The sequence below is a fragment of the Choloepus didactylus genome, chromosome 10, assembly GCF_015220235.1.
Source record: "Choloepus didactylus isolate mChoDid1 chromosome 10, mChoDid1.pri, whole genome shotgun sequence".
Lineage (NCBI taxonomy): Eukaryota > Metazoa > Chordata > Mammalia > Pilosa > Megalonychidae > Choloepus > Choloepus didactylus.
Window position 1 is genome coordinate 91839141 of NC_051316.1, and position 25259 is coordinate 91864399.

General features: G+C 50.0%; 1 protein-coding gene across 3 annotated transcripts in view; it reads left to right on the forward strand.

Annotated features, from left to right (window-relative positions):
- The window catches only part of PTGES (prostaglandin E synthase), a 31814-nt gene extending 11534 nt beyond the window's left edge, over nucleotides 1-20280 (forward strand). For all 3 annotated transcript variants that reach the window (XM_037798496.1, XM_037798494.1, XM_037798495.1), the window contains exons 2-4: nucleotides 9164-9350; nucleotides 12079-12161; nucleotides 19151-20280. In XM_037798496.1, the coding sequence (XP_037654424.1) occupies nucleotides 9222-9350; nucleotides 12079-12161; nucleotides 19151-19400 (462 nt within the window). In that variant the 5' untranslated portion in view covers nucleotides 9164-9221 and the 3' untranslated portion in view covers nucleotides 19401-20280. The remainder of the gene's footprint in view (nucleotides 1-9163; nucleotides 9351-12078; nucleotides 12162-19150) is intronic.
- Nucleotides 20281-25259: the final 4979 nt, after the last annotated feature.

Consider the following 25259-nt stretch of genomic DNA (forward strand, 5'->3'; position numbering starts at 1 on the left):
TGGTGTTCTCCTTTCACTGGCTTTGATTAGGACCTGCCTTCTTTTCTCACCCCATGTAGACTCATCCTGAGCTTGGAGTCAGAGCCAGCTTCTAGGGCATGCAGCCTGGACAGTCACACAGGACTCCACAATCGGAAAGCCTCTGCTATCGCCATCTCGAAATTCTTAATAGTATTTGAATAGGAGCCCCACATTTTCATTTTGCATTCAGCCCCACAAATTATGCAGCCAGACATGTTTGGAGTTACAATTCTTCCTGTGCTTGTAGCAGTGAGGGGTCCTCAGCAAGGGGTGGTGGTCTCTTCCGGTCTGAACTGGGTCAGTGGCACACAGGGTCACCGCCCCGCCAGGAGGACCCTTTATAAACTAGAATGATCTAATGGTTGTTGGGGCTGGAAAACCTGGGATCTGAGGATGAGCTGTTGGGGTGGCAGTTGTTTTGCCTGAAAGAGGAGATTTAGGGTGGACCCGGTGGCGTCCTCCAAGTTCTGGAGGGCGGTCTGGAGAAGGGAGCACGTGTTCTCCTTGCCCCAAAGGGCAGATCCAGTTCAGCACAAAGAAGGAATTTTGAACAACGAGAGTTGTGCAAGAAGGGAATGAGCTGGCTTAAATTCAAACCGCAGTTCTTTCCTGGGGTTAAAAGCCTGGGCTCTGGCTTCAGACAGCTCCACCCCTGTCCAGATCCATGACCTAGGACAAGGTCATTCATAGGCTGGAACGTATTTCCCCATCTGTAAAAATGGACCTGATAATACTCTATAATGCAGGGCAACAATGCTGAAGATAAAACGTGCTGAGTTTAAACAAAAAGCACCTAAACGGTCCCTGGCCCACAGGAGGTGCCTAATAAATGACAGCTGTATTTCCTGTAACTGTCAGGGTTCAAGCTCAGACAGACCATCAGGGAGCTGTAAAGAAGACCCTTGCAATGGAAGAAGGAGGAAGCATGTACTTCTCTCCCTTGACAGTTTGGCATCTGGCATATTTGGATGTTTGGTTTAAAAATATGATCATAAAATATAAGCTGTTTGACAAAGGCCTCCCTGGGAAAGGGTGTGTTCTTGTGGAACAGAGGAAGTTTGGGGGTTCTGGAGGCTGCTGAAGAAGTAGGAGGGGTTCTCCTCGTTTCTGTGTTTGAAAACCCCGGCCAGCTATCCTGGGCACCACTGTCGGCTGAACAGATCCCAGGAATGCAAGCCTCCCCTTTGGCACCTCCTGGGAAATGGGTTCCTGATGTGTCCAAGTGTGGACATCAGAATTGCCCATGTGCTCTGTGGGCCACAGGAAAACAGCACCTGTGGGGGATATTTTTGTGTGCGTGAGATTTCGTGTGCCTGGATTGATGCGTGGGCAGCCCAAGGGATGGTGGTAGTGGTGAGGGGTGTGTCTTGCTTCTCCCTGGTCCTGGGGGCCTCTGCCTGGAGCCAACACTCGGCAACAGCAGCTTCCCTGGAAAAGTCTTGGCAGTGGTTTGTGCAATTGGCAGTGGTTGCTCTCCCTCCTCCCCTGTCTGCTGTGTCCTGTCCCTGAGCTACATCCAAGAAATGCTCCCTGCCTGACTGCAACTCTGGGCATCAGTAACAGGAATTGAGGCCCGGAGTCCAAGGGGCAACAGATGCAGTCCATCAGGGCCATGCTGTGTCGGAGCTTGGGGTAGACACGAGAGGCCTTCTCTCTCCTTAACCAGCATTCAGGTGGTCACTTCATTCCGTTCACTACATTACTACACTCCATCACATTCACAACGTGTGTATTGCGCCTATCACCTCTATTGGATTCCAAAACATTTTCATTACCCCAAAAGCAAACCCCGTATCCATTAACAGGCACTCGCCTTTACCCCCTCCTCCCACCAATCCGCTCCCTGTCTCTATGGACTAGCCTATTCTGGATATTTCATATAAATGAATCATGCAGTAAGTGACCCCTGGATCCGGCTTCTTTCACTTAGCATGATGTTTTCTGGGTTTATCCCTGTTGCAGCATGTATCAGCACTTCACTCCTTTCTCTGGCTGTGTAATGTTCTATTGTATGTATATCCTGTCTTTCCTTATCACTGGGCTTTACAGCTGAGCAGTCCTGCTTTTCCACACTCCCAAAGTTTCCTGCCTTGGACAATATGAAATCAGAGTAGAAGGGACCTTAAATTACCCGTTAAAGGCTGCCATCGCTTGACTGCTTGGCAGGTACTGGCCCTACCGAGATGCCTCTGTGATGGGAACATCACCTCTGCCGAGGTCCAGCTGGGTGACCCAAGGTTTGTCCAGTCACCTCCCTAGCCCTCAGGCTCCACATCTGTAAAATGGGAATAGTAGTCCTACCTCCCTCAGGAGGATTAAATATAACTGTCTGTGCTTGGCCCTGGGCCAAATGTGAGAATGATGCCCAGGGACCCTGTGACTATCACCCCATCTGGCTGTCTCAGGAATGGGCTAGAGGGGACAGGCTGGGCGCAGGAGCCTGGACAAGCAGCCTCTGGTCAGCTCGGGTCACTGTCCTACCTATTTGTTCTTGTCGATAAAAGTCAGCCCTGTATTTCTGCTCTGCTGGAGGAGCGAGCATGCTGTCAACACTCGAACTAACCAGCTCTAAAATGCACCCCCTTTTCCAGGCCCATCTGAAGGATCACCGAAGATGGGTGCCCTGGGGCAAAGCCCCCATTATCTTGTTCTGGTCCCAGCCTGCTGGGCAGCCAGTCCCATTCAGAACACAAAGACTTCTTCCTTGGCTCTCTGCCCATGGAAGACAGACAAACAGGCTCTGCTGGGTGTTCCAGGATGTAGGCGGGCAGGAGTCGGAACCCAGAACCAAACTCCTGGAATGGAGTGGAGGTTTTTACTTATCTTGTCTAGATTCTTTGGGTTTTAAGGGATGGAAATCCAAATCAAATTAGCTTGATTCAAGTCAGTTAAATAAATTGCGGTTGTGGCTATGAGTCAGGCACTGTACCAGGTCCTTGTGGTTTATCTGAGACTCAAACCAAGGTCCCTGCCCTAGGAATGTATTGGACAATAAACATAAATAAATTACATGTGTCAGTGGGTGATATGTGCTATGGAAGGAAAAGAAAAAGTAGAAGCGGAAAAGCGGCCTCGGGGGTGTTGGTGGGATGGGGCAGGCTGCAGAAGTGGTTAAGGTGGTCAGGGCGGGTCTGAGCGAGAAGGTAAGATTTGAGCAAAGATTTGAAGGAGATGAGGTGTCAGCCCAGCGGACACCTGGGGAGCGAGAGTTCCAGGCAGAGCAAAGGCCCAGAGGCAGGGCTGTGTCTGAGGACCGGCAAGGGGGCCATAGTGGCCTGGCTGAATGAGCGAGGTGGGACAAGCAACCTAGAGGTTGGCAGAGGGGCTGAGGCCACTGTCCAGACTTTGGCTTTTACTCTGAGATGGAAGCCACTGCAGGGTTTGGAGCAGAGGAGGGACGTGATCTGACTGATATTTTGTTTAAGCAAAAAAAGAAATATTTAGGCTCCCAGACTGGGTGAGTCAGAGGTGGAGACCTCATTCTCTCTTCCCGAGCATGGGCTCCTTCCATGTGGGGTGTGGCTGAAGCCAGCTTCAAGACAACACCATCCCAGGGCTCTGTCCCAGAACCAAGAGGGTCTCCCTCCCAGTGTCAGGATCAAAACTCCCAGGGAAGGTCTCTCATTGGCCTTGTGTGGTCATGGGCCTCACCCTTGGACTGATCGCTGTGCAGGATGCAGGGGACATTGTGATCGATTGGCCTGGGCCGTGTGTCTACCCCATAACAAGTAAATAGGGCCCTCCGATTGGCTGCCCCACCGGAATTCCAGGTACTAGGGGTATGGATTTTGAAAAAGAAAGGGTGTGCTTTTCCAGAAGAAGGTAGGAAGCAGAAGTGAGCTGAAAAAAAAACAACAATCCTTCACTAAGTTGCTCATCACAGGGGCTCCCACCTGTGGGCTTCTGCCCCAAGAGGGGCTGCAGATCTATCTGTAGGTGTTCACCACTGTACGTTTGCACGGTGCTGTATCTGTGGACTGCACACCACATTTCACAAACACCTCCTACTGCTTCTTAAAGGGAGTGATGCCACAGTGACGTCTAATACAAAATCCGACTTAAAAGGTCACTTCAGGCACAGTCATTTTTTATGCATTTTATGCATTTTCCCTATCACTGGATACAGAAAGCCCCACCATCCTCCCAGAGGTCAGGTACCAGCTTCCGAGGTCGGGCCACTTCCTCTCCTTTCTAAGCCTCCTCTGATGTCAGAGACAATTAAACAGCGTGAAGAGCTTGGTTTCTGATCCTCAGGAAATGACAAGGAGGGCAAGCTGCAATAAGCTACACCGCAGTTTTTCTTTACTCAGGGTTGTAGAATGGTGATGGGGAAAACTTGTTTGTACTTGTGTGTGTTTAAATACAGAGAAGTGACAGGTTTTAAAGAAACATCTGAGTGGATTTTTACATGTGTATCTACCTGTGTAACCACCACCTGGTTCCCATGGGGTGGAGCCAGGGGCCCCTCTTGCCCTCATTTTGTGCACACACTGCCATGTTTTCCATGAGCCCCGGGTGAGCTGACCCCGTCCCCCAGTATTCTGCGCACACCATCTCCAGTCCCTCTGCTGCTCTGTGAGATGAGTCACCAGTCCCATTTTACAGGCAAGGAAAGTGAAACTTAGAGAGAAGTACCCCCACCATCACCACCACCACCAAAATCAACAATAGCAGCTACCTGTGATTGAAGGCAGTGTAAGGGGAATTCTTGGCCAAAGATCAGAAAGGGTTTCATTCTCCTTGGCAGGCTTTGACTTAACTGGTTCATTTCAGCAGGTGGCGAGGAGAAGATTCCTAAGATGAAATCAGACATCAGTCAGAAGGGTTACCCTATAAAGTCCTCTCGTGTCAGCTCCAGATAATAGTAGGTAATAATAGGCTGCTTGCCCGTGATGTTTCCCAGCTTCTGCTGGTGAGTTTTCTCTCTCGTCATTTCAGGAGACCAAGCAGGGCCAAGTAATCCCCAGAGTCAAAGGAGGGATGGATGCAGCGAGGGTCCCCTCTTGGGATGTGTCTGGTCCATGATTCTGAGGGCAGGGCAGCCCCGACCCCATAGCTGAGCTTTCTCACAAGGAAGATCGCCTCATCTGTGCTGTCCTCCCTTCTCAGATAGAAGTATCAGCAAGGAGCAGGCTTGCACAGTTCCTTCTTGTACTTTCTATGGCCCATCCCCTAATGTGACCTATTATTTATCTTTTGGATCTGGGACAGCCAGCCTGACAGCTCCATGTTCTAAGAACATGGGCGTCAGTTTATCAAGAATGATGTTTGTCCAGACAAACGAAGGCTTGGCACATGGCAAACGGATGAGAAGCCATCCCCACCCCTACCCCCATTCCACCCCCACTGCCCTGCTCTCAGCACTTGCTAGGTTGGGATCATTAGCCCCATTTTGAGGAGGGGGAAACTGAGGCTCAGAAGTTCTTCATGGTGGAGGGCCTGCTACATGCCAGGTGCTTTATTATTATGACTCATAGCATGACTCCTTTTAGTTCTCACGTCTGCTGAGGAAAGTGACTATCAGCTGCATTTTACTGCTGAGAAAATGGGTTCAGAAAGGGAAATTGCTTGCCCAAGGCCACACAGCCACCGAGGGCTGCCTCTGGCATTCGATGCCAGCCGGGTCTGGGAGCACATAGCCAGGGTCTTCAACTTCTGGTGAGTGTTCCACTTGGTCTCTGCTGCTTTTAGCTGTGGGCCAGACTGACCTTGCAGGCCTTCTGAGCAAGAGTCATTCCTGGGGGCCTGGTCAGGCCCAAGGATGGGGAGCTGTATTTTCCCTATTCCCCACTTCCCCTGAGTTGGAAGTGTTGGCAAAACAAAGGGTGCGGAGCATAGGATTCTTGCCTTTGCTGAGGCCCTGCCCGGGAACAAAGGTACAAACGTCAAGGTGAGGATTTTCAGGTGAGGAAGTCAAAGGATCTTAGGGCACAAACTGCCTGTTGATGATTGACATTGCAGAGTGGATGGAACTTTCAGGAGATCCTGTAATGATTTGCCTGGGCAAATCTTCTGGAAAAAGTGAAGTGATGCTAAAGAAGACAGTAAAATAGTGTATTAGTTTACAGTTGCTGCTATAACAAATTACCACAAATCTAGTGGCTTAAAACAACACAGATTTATTTTCTTACAGTTTTGGAGGCCAGAAGTCTGAAATTAATTTCACAAGGCTGAAATTAGTTTCACTAGACTAAAGTCAAAATGTTAGCAGGGCTGGTTCCTTCTGGAAACTCTGGAAGTGCATCTGTTTCCCGGGTTTTAACAGCTTTTTGAGGCCACCTGCCTTCCTTGGTATTAGGGATTGAGTCATGCCCCAACAAAGACACATTTAAGTCCTAACCCCCAGTCCAGGGAATGTGAACTCATTGGTAAACAGGATCTTTGAAGATCGTGATAATTAAGATGAGGCCAAATCAAATCAGGATGAGCCTTAATCCAACCTGACTGGAGTCCTTAGAAGCACAGGAAAGTTGGGCACATAGAGGAAGAGACAGAAGAAGGCAGCCGGCCATGCAACAGAGGCAGAGACCGAGTCATGGACTGCCAGCAAATTATCAGCAGAACCTTACAGATTTCAGAGAAAGCACAGCTCCACTGACACCTTGATTTGGGACTTCTAGCCTCCAAAACTGTGAGACAATAAATTCCTGTTGTTTAAGTCAGCCAGGCTGTGGTACTTCTTACAGCAGCCCTGGAAAACTAAGACAGGTTTTGGTACTGAGAATGGGTTGCTGCTGTAATAAATATCTAAAAATGTGGAAGTGGCTTTGGGATTGGGTAATGGATAGAGGCTGGCAGAATTTTTATGTACTTGGTAGAAATCACTTAAATTGCTTTGAAGAGCCAGTTGGTAGATGTTAAAGGGACTTCCGGTGAGGCCTTAGAAGGAAGTGATGGATGTGTTATTGGAGACTGGAGGAAAGGTGATTGCTATTATAAAGTGGGAGAGAACTTGGTGGAATTCTGTTCTGATATTGGATGGAAGGCAGAACTTGTAAGTGATGAACTTGGACATTTAGCTGAGGAGATTTCCAAGCAAAATGTGGAAGGCACAGCCTGATTTCTCCTTGCTGCTTACAGTAAAATGCAAGAGAAAAGGGATACATTGAGGACTGAACTGTTAAGCAAAAAGGAACCAGCACTTAGTGCCTTGGAAAATCTAAGCTTATCCAGTTAGCACACTATGAGACTAGGGCCAGAAGCAGCCCTAATGGGGCTCTACCTGAATTCCAGGGAGGTAAGTTCCCAGTGAATGGGGCTCCATATGAGGGTGTGGTTTAACAACCATTTGCTAAAGAGATGAGGTCTGTATGACTCGTGGACCCAATTAAGCATCTCAGGGCAAGTCAAGAATGGAGACACAAGTATTGAGGAAAGATCTGTGGAAATTCCTTTGTCTAATGACTCGGACTCCTGTAAATTACACAGAAGACTGACAAGGTTTTTTGAGAATTTTGCATCAGCAGAAATACTGCCAGCCTGAATTGGAAGGGACAAAATGGAACAAAATGAAGGAAAAATGATCCCAAGGGTGGATGAAGGGGCCTCCTTGGGCCAAGACAGAGAGGTTACTGCACCGTGTATGGAGAGGGCAGGCCCCCTGCGTATGGAGAGACCGTGCCCACCCGAGCTGTTTGGAGAGGGTGGGGCTGCTGCTTCTGCAGGCCTGAGGACAAAGCATTGGGCCACAGATGACTTCAGGTTTCGAAATCAAATGGAATTTGCCCTGCTGGGCTTTAGACTTGCTTGGGACATTTTTCCCTTCTAATTTCTCCTTTCCGAATTGGGAATATCTTTCCTATACCTGTCCCACCAGTGTATTTTGGAAGCAGATAAACTTGTTTTCCAGATTTCACAGGTCCACAAACAGAGGAATTTTGCCTTAGGAAGGACCACACCTATGACTGATTAAAATGAGGTTTTGGACTTTGAGTGGTTACTGAAGCAGTTTAAGGCTTTTTGGATGTTGGGATGGGGTGAATGTATTTTGCTTGTGGGAAGAACATGTCTTTTGGAGTCCACTGGGCATACTGTTAGTGAATTGAGTCATGTCCCCTGCAAAGATATGTCCACATCCTAACCCCCAGTCCTGGGGATGTGAGCTCATTGGTAAATAGGATCTCTGAAGGTCATAATAACTAAGATGAGGCCACAATGAATCAGGAGGGCCTTAATCCAACCTGACTGGAGTCCTTAGAAGCACAGGAAAGTTGGGCACAGAGAGGAGGAGGCAGAAAGGCAGACGGCCACGCGACGGGGGCAGAGAGTCACGGGCTGCTGGCGAGCCACCAGAGTAACCCTGCAGACTTCAGAGAAAGCACGTCTCTGCTGACACCTTGATTTTGGACTTCTCTCCAAACCTTCAAGAAAATAAATTCCTGTTGTTTAAACCAGCCGCCTGTGGTGTTTGTTACAGCAGCCCTGGCAAACCAAGACACCTGGTTCGTGGCACCTTCTGCCACCTTCACAGCCAGCAGTGTGGCACCTTCTGTCCTCTCTGGTCTGTTTCCCTCCTTTCATTTTTTCTCTAACTCTCCTGACTTCCTCTTGGGATTATGTGGGCCCACCCAGTAAATCCAGGATAATCCCCCATCTCAAGATCCTTACTTAATCTCATCTGCAAAGTCCCTTTTGCCCTGTAAGGTAGCATAGTCACAGGTTCTGGGGATCAGGACGGGGACATCTTATTTAGCCTCCCACGAACAGCAAGGTCATGTTGACACAGGTATGGCTGTGGCTGAGTGTGGGGTGAGTGCGGGGGCAGACGGTTTCAGTTCCCATGCCCACCACCATCCCTGGTGCTCCAGGAGGTGGGTATAGATCAGCAGCATCTGCCAGGTGCCAAGCCTTGCCACACACCCAGAAGGCAGGCATGACTGTAATCTCCATTTTACAGATGGCAAAACAGATCTGAAAGCCTTTCAGGATTTGTGAGGCAGGGGTGGGCCAGGGGCAGGGGCTGCATCGGGGCCACGCCCAGGCCCTCTGCTTCCCCCAGCACTAGGGGGACAGCGATTGCTTCATCTCCAGGGAGGAGAGAAGAGGCCGAGCGCCTTGTAACAGGAGAAGGGGGCCTGTCAGGGAGAGTGGGCGGGTGTTCTCACAGGCTGCTCTCCCCGCCTCCTCCCTGCCTTCCCCACAGCAGGCGTGCCGGGAGACGCGCACACCCGCCATCCAGAGCTCCTGGCCCACCCGCCGAGATGCTTCCCTCTGGCCTGGCGACGGTGAGGGGCCAGGCCCTGCCGGCTTTCCTGCTCTGCAGCACGCTACTGGTCATCAAGATGTATGTGGTGGCCGTCATCACCGGCCAAGTGAGGCTGCGGAAGAAGGTACGTGATGCCCTCGGGGATCTGGGACAGAGCTGTGCTCCAAGGGCTTTTCCAATTTTAGAGAGTGAGCAGTGCTCAGGAGCTAGGCAGTTTTCCCCTTCTCCCTTAGATTGCTCCCTGCCGGCCGTCTGTTTCAGCAGGGCCTGCACCTTTTTGTCTTTTCTGGTAAAAGAGTATTTTATCCACTTGCCAAGCCGCCAGGTGAGCTCTTGGCCAAACGAGACTGGATGAGCCTGCTGCGGGCGCTCTCAAAGAGCAGCAGGGCCGGAGGGTAGAACGTGACAGCTGAAAGCCTCCAACCGGTGGCTTCCCAGCATGCAGGATCGGATTTGGGTGGAGTGGGAACTGGCGAAACAGGAGCCTGAGAAAACTTTAAGTGGAAATTCCCAACTCCCTGGTGAATGTTTCTTAAAAACCTGCCGCGGACTCCAGAGCTCAGATCTCAGCCAGACTCTATCATCGTTTGGAATTTTCGGGGAGGAATCTTCCCCACCAATCCAAGTCCCTGAAAAACAACAATAAAGAGGCCCAGAGCAGAGCCAGGGTGAGCGAGCAAGCAGGACGGCCCATTGCAGACTCTGCTGGGACTGGACAGCGATAGCCGGCCAGTGTGCCGGGAACCAGCTCCCAGCCTGCCCGAGTCACGCAGAGCAGTGTCACAGCCAGTGCTGCCTGGACACCCATCCTGTAAGGATGCAGAGGGGCCCCAAGAAGTACCTGAAGTTCCTACCTGGTTTTCACCCCACACGCCGATCATCATCCCCGATATTTTAGTAGAGGAATAGTTTCCGCAAACTGTGCCCCTTTCTCCCCCTTTGTCCACTGCAAAGGCAAGTCGAGCTGGTTCTGGCATCGTATGCCGGGTGGACATTGGGGCGTGGGGATCTCTCCCGTCAGGCAGGCTCACCCCCTGGTGCAGGTACCGACGGGGTTGAAGGCAGGGCAGCTGCCCAGGTGGAAGTGATGCCCAGTGGCTGTGGCACAGTGGTAGCTTCTGAATTCTCCCTGCCTTGGCCCATCCCAGGGATGTGGGATGCAGGCATCGAGAAGGGACAGCTGCATTCACTCGTTGAGTCCTGTGTTGCTGGCATGCAGCTGAGCAGTGAGTCCCGCGACGGCCCTCTGGGCTCAAAGAGTAGACGTCACGGCAAAGGTCATGTGGCCAGTTTTGAACCCAACATCCAGCTGCAGAGCCCACGTCCTGACGTGGGGGAGGTGGGGTTCTGAACAACGGGGTACAGGGGCCCAGAGCTTTCCTTTTAACATGCATTCAGGGAAGGGAGGAGGCAAACGGCCGGGGGTGCCATTCTGCCTGGTCAGTGGGGAAGTAGCAGAAGGAAACCTCCCGCCAGGCTGCCTGCGAGGTGCTCCCCACAGTCAGCGCCGGCCCCTTCTCAGTTCTGCTTTTGGCCTTCGGAGTTACCCAGGGTCTGGTTCAGTCAGCCAGGAAGGACCTGGGGAAGCAATGCAGTGGGGAGATGACAAGGCAGGCTCTCCCCACCAACCTGGCACCTTAGGCAAGTCTGGGAGCTCGGTTTCCTCATCTGTCAACTGGGCATAATACTAGCATCTTCCTCATCAAACTGCTGGGAGAATTCAATGCCTGGCACATAGCAAATGCTCCACAAATATGTGTCCTTATTACTTAATAATTTAAGATAACATAAACGACAGCAGCCCTAAGTCTTCCTGGGAGCACATGCAGACACTTGCCACTTGCCCCAACTAGAGGCTCCTCTGGTCTGCACGGCAGCTGGCTCCTGGCTAGATTGACTTGTATTCAAGTTCTGTCTGCAGGGGTGAGCAAGCTTGCTGGACTGTGGCCTCTGAGGGTAGGTGCTCACTAAAGCCAGGGTATCATAGGTCCATGGCGTTTTTATGGGGTCATCGGAGTTGGTGCTGCCCCAAGTCCAGGGCCAGCAGAGAGGGACTCTGGGTGTGTGGACCTTCACCAGGCATGACAGCCAGCCCTGGGCTGCATTCAACCTTGGGTAGGAAAGGGGCAGGTCCTACCAGGCAGGATAAACCAGCACTTGGGGACAGATGCCACTCACACTCATAAGTCAGAAGTGTAGGTTTTGGCCATCTGGATGAGCAATTTAGAACATCTGCTGCTGAGATTTAGGTTCTGGGGTAGGGCTGGTGGGGTTGGCTTTGCTCAGATGCCAGCAGGGTCTGGCTTGGCACATGGACTTTTGGGGCCGTGAGTGCGACCTTAAGTCATTGCTTTCCTACAGGAGGAACTGATGATTGCCCAGCTTCTGACCCCAGGGCCTTTGCACGTGCGGTTCCTTCTGCCTAGAATGCTATAGCTCCAACCCTCCCTTCATCTGGTTTACATCGACTCATCCTTCAAGCCTCAGCTGAAATGTCACTGCCTCAGGGAAGCCTTCCCTGACACCCAGACTCGATCATGTCCCCTGCAGACCTTCTTAAAGCCAACCGTGTGTTCTCCTTCCTAACACTCACTACCTGTGGAGTTCCCTGGTCCATGGGCTAATCCACCATCAGACTGTGGGTTCACAAGAGAAGGGAAAGGAGGCCCTGTTCACAGTGAGCCCCTGCACTTGGTGCATAGTAGGAGTTCATGAATGCTGGTCGAATGGATGCTCGTGTGTGACGTCTCCAAGTTCCTGGCCACTGTAAATGTGGTCCATAGGCAAAACACAGAGCCAGGCAAGTGGGTCATCCATATCATGAACAGTAATCCTCAGCTGATGTATTTCAGGCTTTTGCCAACCCCGAGGATGCCTTGAGACATGGAGGCCTTCAGTACTGCCGGAGTGACCCGGACGTGGAGCGCTGCCTCAGGCAAGTACCACAGGGCCACAGGCCTGGCCAGGGCCTCTCCTTTCTGACCCGCTTCCTAATGAACTCTGAAAAGACAATACGTGCTCATGCACAATACTACAAAGTTGGAAAAGAATATTCAATGAAAAGTCAGTCTCCCTCTGTTTTGGTTTGCTAAAGCTGCCAAAATGCAATATACCAAAAATGGATTGGCTTTTTCAATAGGCATTTATTAGGTTGCAAATTTACACTTCTGAGGCCATGAAAATGTCCAAATTAAGGCATAAAGCAGTAGATAGCTTCTCTGAGGAAAGGCTGATGGCATCTGGGATTTGTCTGTCACATGGGAAGGCACATGGCTGGAGTCTGCTTGTCCCCTCTCCCGGGTTTAGTTTCTGGTTTCGGTGGCTTTCTCCAAAATGTCTCTCCATAATGTCTCTAGGCTTCTCTGAGTGCTCTCCGAAATGTCTCTGCCTTATCCTCTCATAGAGGACTCCAGCCCACCTTGAATGGACAGGATCACATCTCCATGGAAACAGCCTAATCAAAAGGTCCCGCCCACAATGAGTCCGCCCTCACAAGACTGGATTAAAAGAACACGGCTTTTCTGGGGTACAAAACAGATTCAAACCAGCACACCTTCCCACCTCTGATCTCCAGATATACCCCATTTCTGCTCTCCAGGAGCAAATGCCACTACCAGTATCTTGTGCATCTTCCCAGAGACATTTTCCACATTTACAGACACATATGCTAGTTTCTTTCCTTTTTACCCCCAGAAGAATCACTCTTTACTGATTGTGCTCCACCCCCCCACCCCCCCCGTAACAACAGAGATAGTTTCATATCAGCTCACGGATGGGCCTCACTCATTCTATCCGTGCTACAGTATTTATGCCGTTACCTATAACTCATTAACTTATCTCACCAACTGCCCACTGATGGGCATTTAGGCTGGTTCCAGTCTTTGTTATGAACAATGCTGCACCAAAACCTCTTTTATCTGCCTGTGTGAGTGCGTGTGAGCAGTCCTGCGGGCGGCAACCAAATGGTGCTCAAATCTCCACTCCCACAACTGACGTGTGAGGTCTGTTTCCCCAAGCCGCTGCCAACTCAGCGTATCAGCCCACTTTTGGATGGATCCCTGCCAATGTGACAGGTGAAAACTTATGTCACCTTTTAGTTTTCTTTGCATTTCTTTTATTCTGAGTGATGTTGGACATCTCATGTTTAACCTCCCCCAGTCAATTAAAAACAATTTTTCTTATTATAAAAATATTCATTGCAGACAATTTGGATAATGAATTACATAGAAGAAAAATAGGAAACCCATTCACAATCTTAATCACTATTAACATTTTGATCTACTCCTTGTCTTTATATATAAATATTTTTCATATAATTAAGCATGTATCAATGTACCTAATTTGGGGTTCTCATCTTTTTTCCCCAATTAACATTATTTCATGAGCACTTCCCCAAAAAATGATTCTTAAAAAGTGGCTGCATAAAATTCCATCGACTGAATACTAATTTCACACAACCAGTCCCTTTTATTGGATTTTGGGGCAGCTTCCTCTGCCTGTTTTTCACCAGAGGGCTGGAGGGTGAGGAGGTGACATTCTTGGGTCATCAGTGGAATTTCGTGGGAAAGTGGGTAGGATGGGGGACTGGGGGAGGGGGGATGGAGGGGACAGCAGGAGACAAACCCTCACATAGTTCTCAACACATTCCTGTGTGTCACAGGCAGAAATGGGTGGGATGCTACAGTTTAAATAATAGAAATTCTTTCATTAAAGGAAAGCCTGGATTGTTTGTTTTGCTTTGTTTTGTTTTGTATGGTGTTTTTTTCGGTTTGCTAAAGCTGCCGAAATGCAATATACCAGAAATGGACTGGATTTAACAATGGGGATTTATTATGTTACAAATTTACAGTTTGAAGCCAAGAAAATGTCCAAATTAAGGCATCAGAGAAATACCTTCTCTGAAGAAAGGCTGCTGGCATCTGGGGCTCCTGTGTCAGATAGGGCACATGGCCGGCGTCTGCTGGTCCTTTTCTCCTGGGTTTTGTTGCTTTCAGCTCCTGCCTTTAGTGGTTCTCTCAGCAACTCCAGGGGCTTTCCTCTAAGCATCTCTGGGTGTTTCTCTCTCTCCTGGATTTCTCTTTCTGAGCTCTCTGGCTTTTTTCTGTCCTTTAACCTCTCATAAAGGACTCCAGTAAAGGTTTATGATTCACCTTGATTAGGATGGGTCCCACCTCCGTCGCATCTCCATGGAAAAAACCTAATCGAAAGGTCCCACCCACAATAGGTCCACACCCACGGGAATGGATCAAAAGAATATGGCCTTTTCTGGGGGTACATTTCAGCTTCAAACCAGCACATATGGTTTTCTTGGCAATTAAAAATAATATACATGGTGTGGTTTTAAAAAAACACCAACAGAAATGTAGGACTTGAAATTCCTTGCTATTCCACTCTTCTAATATAACCACTGTTGGTACAGTCCGTCAAAAGATATCTATTCATCCATCCGTCCGTCCATCCATCCATTTATTCAACATTAAATGCACACCTCCTGTGTGGAAGGCATCATCCCAAGCGCTAATTGTACTTTAATGAAGGAAAGAGAAAAATACTTTCCTGTACAGTAACCCATATTGGTGACCCCTTACTCTGGCCCTCGCCCCAGGTGGCTGGACTTTCCAAATTGTCTGAGGAGGATGTGATGAGTAATTGAAGCAGCTTGCTCACACCAGTGACAAAGAGGATTCAGACCTTCTCCCGGGCTGTGGGGGTTCTATGTACACTGCTTACTTGTGGCACAGGAGTAGCCACGTGGGCTGACAAATTCTTGGCTTTTTTTTTGCTGGCAATAACCATACAGACTGGTTGTTTTTTCTTCTGAACATCATCTCTAGTGCTAGTGGTTGAATTGTTGGAATCCACATCAGCACTTTTTGAGTGCTTTCTATCCATTTGGCGAGTATTTATTGGGGTCCCACTGCACAGGCCCATGCCAGACCTGGGGGCTCCTGGTCCCCAGGACTCTTCCTCCACTTTCTGACTTCATGGAACATCACGGAAACTTGAGAGAGCAGAACTAAGAGAATCACACATCCTGCCATCCACTACCGGAAAACTGTCTGGAACCCGAGCAGGGGACCCCTGGAAGAAAAGCTGGTTAAATATTAGACCAGGGTTTATTGTCCAATCAGAGTCACTTGTTTGGTCAAAACAGGAAAGCCCTTAAGTCTTGATTTTTGGAGCAATAAATCTGCCTTGCAGATTGGCACATGAGTCCAGCTCTGGGAGAAACCAGGTACCAGGTCTAAAGGAAAGCAGAGACCCAGCCCCCTTTCCAAGGAACCTATTCACACTTCCCGGTAAGGTGTGGTCTGGCCAGGTTCTGAGGCCTGTGCAAGAAACAGCAGGGAGGCGGTTACCTGAAGAAGGAAGGTAAACACTTGACTCTAGCTTTCGGATATTTCTGATTAGTTGCAGCATGTAGTCTTCACCTGAGTGAACTGGCTTGTCAAGAGATCGGGTCCCAAAGTATCAGCCCTAGGGAATTCCTTAGACATGATCCAGTGCGTTCATTTTGTAAATGGTGAACTGAGGCTCAGAGAAGAAGAGAGACTTGCCTGGGGCCACCGAGCTTATTAGTATGGCAGCAGGGTTAGAGACTCCTGGCTTAAGTGCTCCCTAATTTGGTCTCTGAGTCTGAGGGCAGCAGGGAGCCTGGCAAAACCTGCAGGGTGAATTTAGCTTTAACAATCACACGCAGGACAGGGCTGGTGAAGGTGGTGGTGATGATGATGAAGATGGTGTCAGGCAGTGTTCTAAGCCCTTTACAGGTACTAACTCATTCAGCTCTCCCAACCACCCTCTGCAGAAAGTACCATCACCCATAGGTGGAAAAACAGGTTTGCCAAGACCACATAGCTAAAGATACTTAAGCTGAGATTGAGCCCAGGCAGTCCAAGACTCTTGCTCCTAACCACTCTCCTTCTGCATGAATGCAATTTTACTATATTTTATACCTGCCATAAAAACTGCTTAAGCAGCTAATAGGTTGTATCGAACGTGAATTCATGAACGTCACCAATGTGGATGGTAATCAGGGCTGGGTGATCCTTGCTGGGCCTGCCGGGCAGGGAAGCCTACAGGAAGTGGCTGCCAGCACCTGGCCCTGCCTAGGACACCTGGGGTAACCTGAGCTCTCCTGTCTCCCCACCGCGGTCACCTGAAGCAGTGAGATGCAGCTCATGTCGCAATGTCTGCTGAAGGCAAGGGGCAAGCTCGATGCTGCCGGAGGCCATGCAAGTCTGGTCTAGCAGGAATTTGCTTTGGGTCGCTTTTACCTTAAAAAAGCAGTTATTATGGGAATGACACATTTCTTCTGAGCTTTTCCCTGGTACGTGACTCCATTCCTGTGTCTTGACACTTCAGTTCCTGGGGCCAGGGGAAGAGATGAGTTTTCTTGCATCATCCCTGATTTCCCCATTTCACCCTGTCCCTGGCATCCCCTGCGAGTTTGTGGAAGCCCCACTGCGGTTTGGGACAGACAGGAGAGGCAGGCAGGGCTGGGCCAGCCCCAGCGGCTGAGAGTCAGAGCCTCGGGTCTTCAATCCCTGCTCTTGACCATCTCTTCTGCAATGCTGACCTCTGAGTCACTGTGTGACTGTTGGAACTAGCAGGTGGGGCTCAGCAAGGGCTGCTTCTCCCCACCTCGTGGTCCCACCTCGAAGAGAATCACCTGCACCTGCTGTGAGCTTCTCCCCTCCCCGCTCTGGGTTGCCCAGCTTCTGTCCCCTCACCAGACTTTCAGGTTTTGGCCATGTTTGTGTTCCACCTGTACTGATTCTCTTAACAGCTTTCAAAAACTTGACCTCACTCTCATGACGTAAAAACATACTTCAAGGAAAAATATCTGAATGAATGGGTTCCATATGCTAGTTATGCTTTTTCTGAAACTTTAAAATAAATATATAAGTATTAAAAAATATTCATCCAGGTAGCACCTAAAAGCATTTTGTGAGTTACCTGTAGTAGGCTGATTAGGTTTTGGGACACACTGACTTCATGTAAAATAGTTTTTCCAAGGTGTCCCTCTACTCAGCATGTGGGGGGATGTTGGTATCCACAGTCCCATTTCCACAGGGCAGAGCAATTTTAAGGAATGCTTGTGGCCTCGCCCTCTGACTGTCCCCAAGCTGTCCTCCACCCAGGAAGGTGAGGGACTTACTTGACTGGGGAATTGGAGTGAAACTGGTGCTTGGTTTCTCGTTTTCTTTCTTCCCTATTGTCAGCTTCCTCGGGTCCCGTCACAGCCTGCCTCTCGCTTGTATGAGCAGGCGGCAGTCTTGCCCACATCTGGGTAGGAGCAGCCCTGCTGCAGACTTACTTTCCCCATGGCTGGGTCCCAAGGTCGCAATTCAGTGGAAAAGGAGAAGAAAGCTCCATGTTGGCCTCGGGATGTGGGGACAGAGGTGCAAGCTGCAGTGTCCTGAGTTTGGCTTGAGAAGAACCCAGACCCTGCTGGGTTTGCAGGAGCTTTTATATACCCAGATTGAATCCCAGACTCCTTATTCCTGCTTCCCAAGGCTCCTGTCCCACGTTCACCCTGCCTCACTCCCTCTCATGCACCATACTCCAGCCAACAGTCTCTTTCCTGTGCCTTGAGCACTCAGCTCATTCTCACCTCAGGGCCTTTGCACATGCTGGTCCCTCTCCATGGAAAGTTCTCCCCCTACACAGCTGGCTCCTCATCATTCAGACTGCAGCTCAAATATCTCCTCCTGACTACCCCCACCCTGATTGTGCATTGGGTTTCCCACAGCATTGGGTTGCCAGTTGTTCCAGGATCTTCACTGCCCTGCTCACTTCCTTTTTATCAGGTCAGCATACCGTGGCCCTTGCCCAAGACTCTCTCCAAGAGTGGGAGGGAAGTGGAGGACTCCACGGCAGGTCACCATCCAGGGGCTACTGGGCTGAGCCTGGACAGTTGGGATGAAGTGTTGGTGAAATGCATTCCAGCCATAAGGCTGGAGAAGGAGCTTCTGTTCCCAGCAGTGTCTCCGCACCTCACACATTGGCCTGTCATTGAGGGGAGGTCACAGCCCGGGCACCGGGATCTTGTTTATTTGAGCTTCCATCGTGGCCATCTATGGCTTCAGTAGCTCGAGCAGTCTCTAATTTATGGGACTCGACTTCCCCACCCTTCGTCAAGGAAGCTGACATTAGTGGGGATCATGGAAACTGTAAACTAACTCCTACCAGAAGTGGGTGAGTTTTCTTTCTGGACCCTTTATTTATGGCAGGTTTATACACAGGCCCCTCGTTCTCCACCACACACACTCACACACTTGATTATTTTAAACAAAAAGGAAACAGGACAGCAAGAACGAAATGAACAGTTTCGCCATGGCCTGGTGATTGGTCAGCTCCAGTAAGTGGAACTTGTTCTTGTTGTTATTATCTCCAAAGGGGGCAGGGCTTATATTTAGAATCAGAACAAGACAGAGCCAGGCGTTCATTTCAAATGCATGCTCTTAGGCTCTGTCCCCATTCCTCCCAGGAATCTGCATTTGGAAGGAGGGCAGCCTCAGGCCTAAGTCAGAAGCTCACCCTCGTGGTAGAGCACACAGATTCCAGTGAGACCTCAGTTTGAATCCAGGCTCTATCACCCACCACCTTTGCGAGGCCCATAACCCCTCTGAGCCCCTGGTTTCCACAGGCCAGGTCCCAGGGAACCCTAGGGCCATGGTCAGGAAATCCCAGACTGGCAGCCCCTTTAGACTCCTATTTCAATAATCAGGGCCTTCGTTTCCTCAGCTGCTTGCAGGCATAACCTTGGCATTGCTGCCATCCCCAACCCCACCCCGCCTCTCAGGAATCTCTTTGTCCTGGCCACAAATGGACTTGTGCCCTTTCACCACATTCTCCAAAGGGCCCACGGCCCCAAAGCTAATGCCTGGCTGACTGCACGCACCCCTCTTGCCTTCCCAGGGCCCACCGGAACGACATGGAGACCATCTACCCCTTCCTGTTCCTGGGCTTTGTCTACTCCTTCCTGGGCCCGGACCCCTTTGTCGCCCAGATGCACTTCCTCGTCATCTTCGTGGGCCGCATGGTGCACACCGTGGCCTACCTGGGGAAGCTGCGGGCTCCCACCCGCTCCTTGGCCTACACCCTGGCCCAGCTCCCCTGCGTCTCCATGGCCCTGCAGATCCTCTGGGAAGCAGCCCGCCACCTCTGACCGGCAGCTACGCCTCCTCGGCTGCAATAGCACGGCGGCTCGGCTGGACCTGGGGCACTCAAGATTGTGGTTTCCTGGCAACCTGCTGAGCGGGTGGATCCCTGAGGGCCTGTGTGTGTGCACATTTGTGTGTGCCTGTGTGTGTGTGTGTGTGTGTGTGTGTATGAGTTTTTCAGCTCTTCGGATTCCTGGATGAAGTGGTGGGTTGGAGACATATAGAGAGGGGCTGTCAAGCTTGATAGAGCCTTAAAAGCATCACGCTCTCTCCCTCTCTGAGGAGTGGGAGCATGAGGGAGACTCAAGTTCAGCATTCCTAAACCTAATGGTCCTCAGGATCCGGGGTTAAAAATGCAAACTTCTCAGACCCACAGAGACTCTGGCTCAGGCGGTCCAGGATGGGGCCTACAGAGGCCTGGACATCTGTATTTTCAAAAGGCTCCTCACGTGAATCCGAGGGATGGCCAGCCCGGTGCCCTCCAGATGTAGGGCCCAGGACGGGCAGACTGTCCTGTGATTTCTCTTATGTGGGAGTTTAGTGAGCAATGGGTGGGGTTACCCTCCCTGCTCCCTGTCCACACTTCCCTCCACCACTGCTCCACATTCCTTTGCTCGGTCCTTCTCAGGTGTGGGTGGGAGGCAGCTTCTTCTTCCAGAAGGTTTCGTTGCTCCAGAGGGCTGCCCATCAAGAACAATGGACTCAAATGACCAACGAGCAAAAGGAACTTTCTGGCTCCATCCATGTCTGTGAGGTTTGGAAGCTGCAAATGCTCACGCCTTTGGGGAATCTGTGGGGTTGGGGCATGTGGGGAAGTGTCTTTCCTAGACTCTTGTCTAAGGTGAGTGGTAGTTTTTAATCATTAAATCAGCCAACTGCCTCGCAGCCGCTTGGATTGCCTGTTCCTTATGTCTGGCCGATGCTCCAGTTTGGTGGGTGTTTTTTGCTGATGTGTGCCTTGGGCCAAATTGGCAAACACACAGATACACCCCGGGAATTAAGTGACACAGCAAGCAGGATGTCCCAAGACACCTTCCTGCCTCCTGCAAGGGGGACCCAGAAATGCCTGAATCCTGGACACCCCTCCCTGTGATGCACCCACCTCATGGGTGCTGGTATCAGCTCCAATTTTACAAACAAAGAAACTGAGGCTCCAGAAGGTGTGCAGCCCCCCAGAGCCCCTGTTCACTCTGCTGAACTGCGTCCGTCTCCCTCCCAGCACTGCTCCATTTTCTCCAGGATCTGGGGAAGTCCTCCTCACCGCTCTGCAGTCCCTGAACTTCTGTCCCCTCTGACTGTTGGGACCTGCAGGGCGGGGGCCTCACCAGGGACTCAGGGGACCCCAGACCTCACTAGAAATTCAAGTGAGCCCCTGCCCTGGTCACCCTCTCCGCTGGGAGCGAATAGTGCTGCCCCCTTGTGGTGACATGAAGCCTCCATTCATCTCACAGCTCATTTCTGGAAAGCTGCCCATCTGGAAACAGGAACACGATCAGGTATTGAGCACTTACTGTTTGCTAAGCAGTGGGCTGGGCGCAGCATGTTTTCTCAATCCTTAAAACAATCTGCTTTTCAGATGAGGAAAGTAAGGCTCAGGAGAGGAGACCCAACCAACAATCTGAGATGGTAGAGCCAGAGGGAGGAAAAACCCTAGAGCAGGGACCACACAGTTTAAAGGGTGGGCAGACTGCTCAGTCTGGGGCACGTGGGGTGAGCACAATTCTGTGTTTTTATATTTTACTTCTGGGGAAAAGAAGGCTATGAGGGCAAAGTGCCCTGCTCAGGATCTGGCTAGACCCAGGCAAGGAGGGGCATCTGATGCTGGTGGCAACCTTGCAAACCTGAAACACAACCCGGGGCCCCAGGAGAGCCAGCGCCCACCTCCCAGGCATTGCTGAGTGAGCACAGCAAGGCAAGCCAAGTTGGATGGGGAACCACATGACCAATCATGTCAGCTGACCCCGCCAGGGTTCACGCAGCAGGACTCGGCCGTCCCCAGAAGACACTTGAGCGCTGAGTGCAAGCTCAACTTCTGGGCCACCAGTGACATTCTTCCCCTTCCTTCATTCCTTCAAAGGCAGCACACACTCCTCCCAGACCCCACCCAGACTTGGGCCAGTACCTGTGAAGCCTCTCAGGGGCTGCCTCCTCCCTCCTGACCTGAGGGTTGGGGCAGTGGCAAGTGTCGGCCCTGATGGCCTGCATCTGGGGATGGGGAATGCTGAGCGGGAGCCCCGGGGCTCCCAGAGCCACAGCTCAGGGAGACAGGCCAGGAGGGTTTTTTGGCCTCTTTGGGGCAGTGAATGGGGCTGAGGCTGGGGTCTGCTTCTGGGTGCATCTTCTTCCGAGGGATAGTAGGTTGGAATTTGGAGGACCTCTCCTCAAAATGTTGCCAGTTTGGACTAATGCTATGGAACCCTTTGTCCCCTCTCCCAATGATACTCATCAGAAGTGGTGGGCTCTCTGCCTGATGTGCTCAAATAACCAATTCCTGAGACATCAAGTTTTCAAAGAAAGAAAGTTTATTGCTAGGCACAACGCAGGAGGTCAGACAGCCTATTGGCCTAAAAATCTGTCTCCCAGAACTGCAGTAATTCTGATAATTTTATAGTATCAAAAGATGGGCAGGTTTTAGGATAATGAGCACAGTCTCTAGATGATGTAATTGGAGGTGATCTAATTATTGAGTATGCACTGATTGATTAGAAGCTTAGTCACAGAACGTATGTAAGTAAATGGTGGACTTCATATGACAATGGGCATGATTTTTAGTATTATAATGAGGTATAGGTGACCTTAAAGTCTAAGCTACTACGCATGTCAGGTGGGCCCATTTTGATTAGGTCCAGCTTCAGTTATCAAGATAACTTTGGACTTGGGTGGGATAGTTCTGGGCTGACCCAAGGCCCTTCACTAATAAACATTAGGGGCTGTCTTCAGTGATCACAAGACACCAAAGTTGAAAAACTGGATTAAATGGGTACTGGTAGAGGTCAGTCACAAAGTTTCTCCAGTCACAAGGGCGCAAAATAAAGGCTATGCAAGCATTATCAGTGATCAAGGCAGCTGGATTACAGTTCAGAGATTTCAGGTATTTCCCTCTGTCTATCCTAATATACCAGAAAGTAAAGAAGGAATATCTATATGATGATTCAATAATCATAATCATCCTCTAAATCTTAACTTCTTGGTTACACCAACATATACACCTTCTTAGGATGACACCTGACATAGGTGATGGCTGATGTGCTTCTCAGTCCCTCAACAGCCCCTCAAGGAAACTCTGGGACTCCCTCTCAGCCACAGGCTGTGAATTCCAGTCAGGCTGGGCCTTGGGAAATCACAGAAGAGGCTAGTGTCAGCTGAGGCTGGTGGGAATCCAGGAGGGCTTCCTGAGAGAGGCATCATTTGAATAAGAAATTGAAGGTGGATGGACTTTTTAAAAATTATTAATTTTATGTACTCATCAGTAATGGTCAATGTCAAAGATGTGGTAATTATAGAAAAATTCAGAGAAGAAAGTAAAAACCTCCTTTACTCTCACCACATGGAGGCCATCACAGGCCACACTCAGAGCTTTCTGGAACCCACGTTTGTGCATGTTGCCATGAGGGCCTGGTCACTGCAATAGCCTCCCAACCAGATCCCTGCATCCACCCTAATCCTCCAAGGTCCATTCCTCACCCGGAGCCAGAGGCTCCATCCCTCCTGCATGCAAAGCCCTCTGGTGGCTTCCATCCCACTGGGAGAGAAATTGAGTTCCCACGTGGCCGCCAAAGCCCTGCACGATCGCCTCTGTGCCAAACATCTTCCCCTTCTTTATCATCTGTCTCCCCTTCTAGAAGGTTTGCTCAGGGAGGGCAGGGACTTGGGTCTGTGTTGTTCCTGTGTACCTGTGTCTCCAGGCCCTGGAAGAGTGCCTGGCCCCCAGGGGAGTATCTCTGTAAAACAAATGTGTGTGTGCATACATAGAATAGAAAGATTGAGATTCAGGATGGTTTTTATCCAGGATGGAATCCCACAACAAAAAAAATATTTATCAAGGGCATCTTAGCACCAGGCCCTGATTTGGCACTGGGGAGATGTCCGTGTGTCAGACATGGGTGGCGTCCATGTACACAGGCTCACAGTCTCCTGGCAACACCCCGGCCTTTTGTCATTGCTTGAGATTTTCCTTTAATAGTATATCTCCACTTCCTCCCAGGGCTCTCGATGGTCAATAGCTTAAAAGTTAATAGCTCCCCGGCATTCCATCATGTTGAGCACCCTCATCATTTATTTAATCAACCCTTATTGTTGGATAATTCATTTTCCAGTTTGCATTAACATAAGCATTGTTTTTGCAGGCATCTTTGTGCATAAATCTCTGTAATGCATCCATTTCTCTAAGGTGTATTTCCAGAAGTAAAATGACTGGCTCAAAAGGCATGCCTGTTTCTAAGGCTTGTTGTGTATATTGTCTAATTATCCTCCAAAAAGATGGTTCCAATCTGGATAGTATTTTAAAGAGTTTTGTCAAGGTTTAGAACCCAAGAAGAGAATTTTACAAGTGTGTAAATAAAGAATAGAGACCACCCACAATCCCACCTCCCTGAGAAAATTACTGTTAACATTTTGGTTTATGACTCTCCAGATTTTCTTACAATGCATATTTAAAAATTTTTATATATATTTATATATATACACACACACACACACATATGCAAAAGAGAGAGGGACTGTGAGGTAGGCAGTGTTCCGTGCCCTCTGAGCCAATGCTACGTTCTCATGCTCCCTGGAGGTTCTGCTGTGTGGCTGCCCACGTGATGATGTTTGTTCCTCAGGCATCTGCGGCAGCCAAGAAGACTTTGACTAGCTTCACCTTTTAAAGTTTCAATAATGAAAATAAACGGATATTTCCCCCATTTTCCAGATATAAAATTATAACACTGAATTATTCTTTTTTCAAACTATGCACATCTCCCCGGAGATGCTGACCTACCCGCTGACTGCCTAGAAGTTAACTTGATTTTTTTAAGTTGACGCTTTATTGTAACCTTCATCGGAATGGATTTTAACTGGCAGACATGAGTTGGGTGGCAAGGACATTGCCGCCTGGGAAATGGAGGGAGGGGGAAGTGCCGTGAGGGGAGGGGACTGAGTTGGCGGGATGGTCATGAATCTGGGGTAGGGGCCGAGGCGGGGTTCAGGCTGGACAGGGTCATTAGGAACAGACGGTGGAGTCTTGAAGACCAGCCCTGGGAGACTGAACTTTGCTAGGAGGGCCCTGGGAGCCATAGGAGGCTTTAAGCAGGGGAGGGGCATGAGTAAGGCTGTGTTTTAGGACAATTAACCTGTCAGCTTGTGCAGAACCGCCTGGAAGGAGATAAGACAGAAGGCTGTTACTGTGGCCTAGCAGCTAATTTGAACAGTGACCTCAACTCTGCTCTGTGGTGGGCCCGAGATCTCCTGGGATGGACTGAGGACAGAGGGAGGCAGAGCTCAGGATGGATGTCCAAGCTCTGTCCCCGCCTGTGTTAGTTTTCTATGGCTGTGTGACAAGTGGCCACAAACTCCCTGGCTTAAGACAACACATACTTATTACCTCCCAGTTTCTATAGGTTGGAAGTCTGGGCATGGCTTAGCTGGGTTCCAGGTTGCATGCTCAACTGGAGAGCTCAGTGTCCTCTCCCAAGCTCACCCAGGTTGTTGGCGGAGTTCAGCTCCTTGCTGTGGTAAGACGGAAGCCCTGAGCTCCTAGAAGCCACCTCTCTGCATAGGCAGTTCCCAACCTGGTTGTTTGCTTCTTCAAGGCCAGCAGGAAAGCATCTCTCCTGCTTTGAATCTCTTCTTTCAGGGAGCATCTGGACTCACTTTTAAAGGGT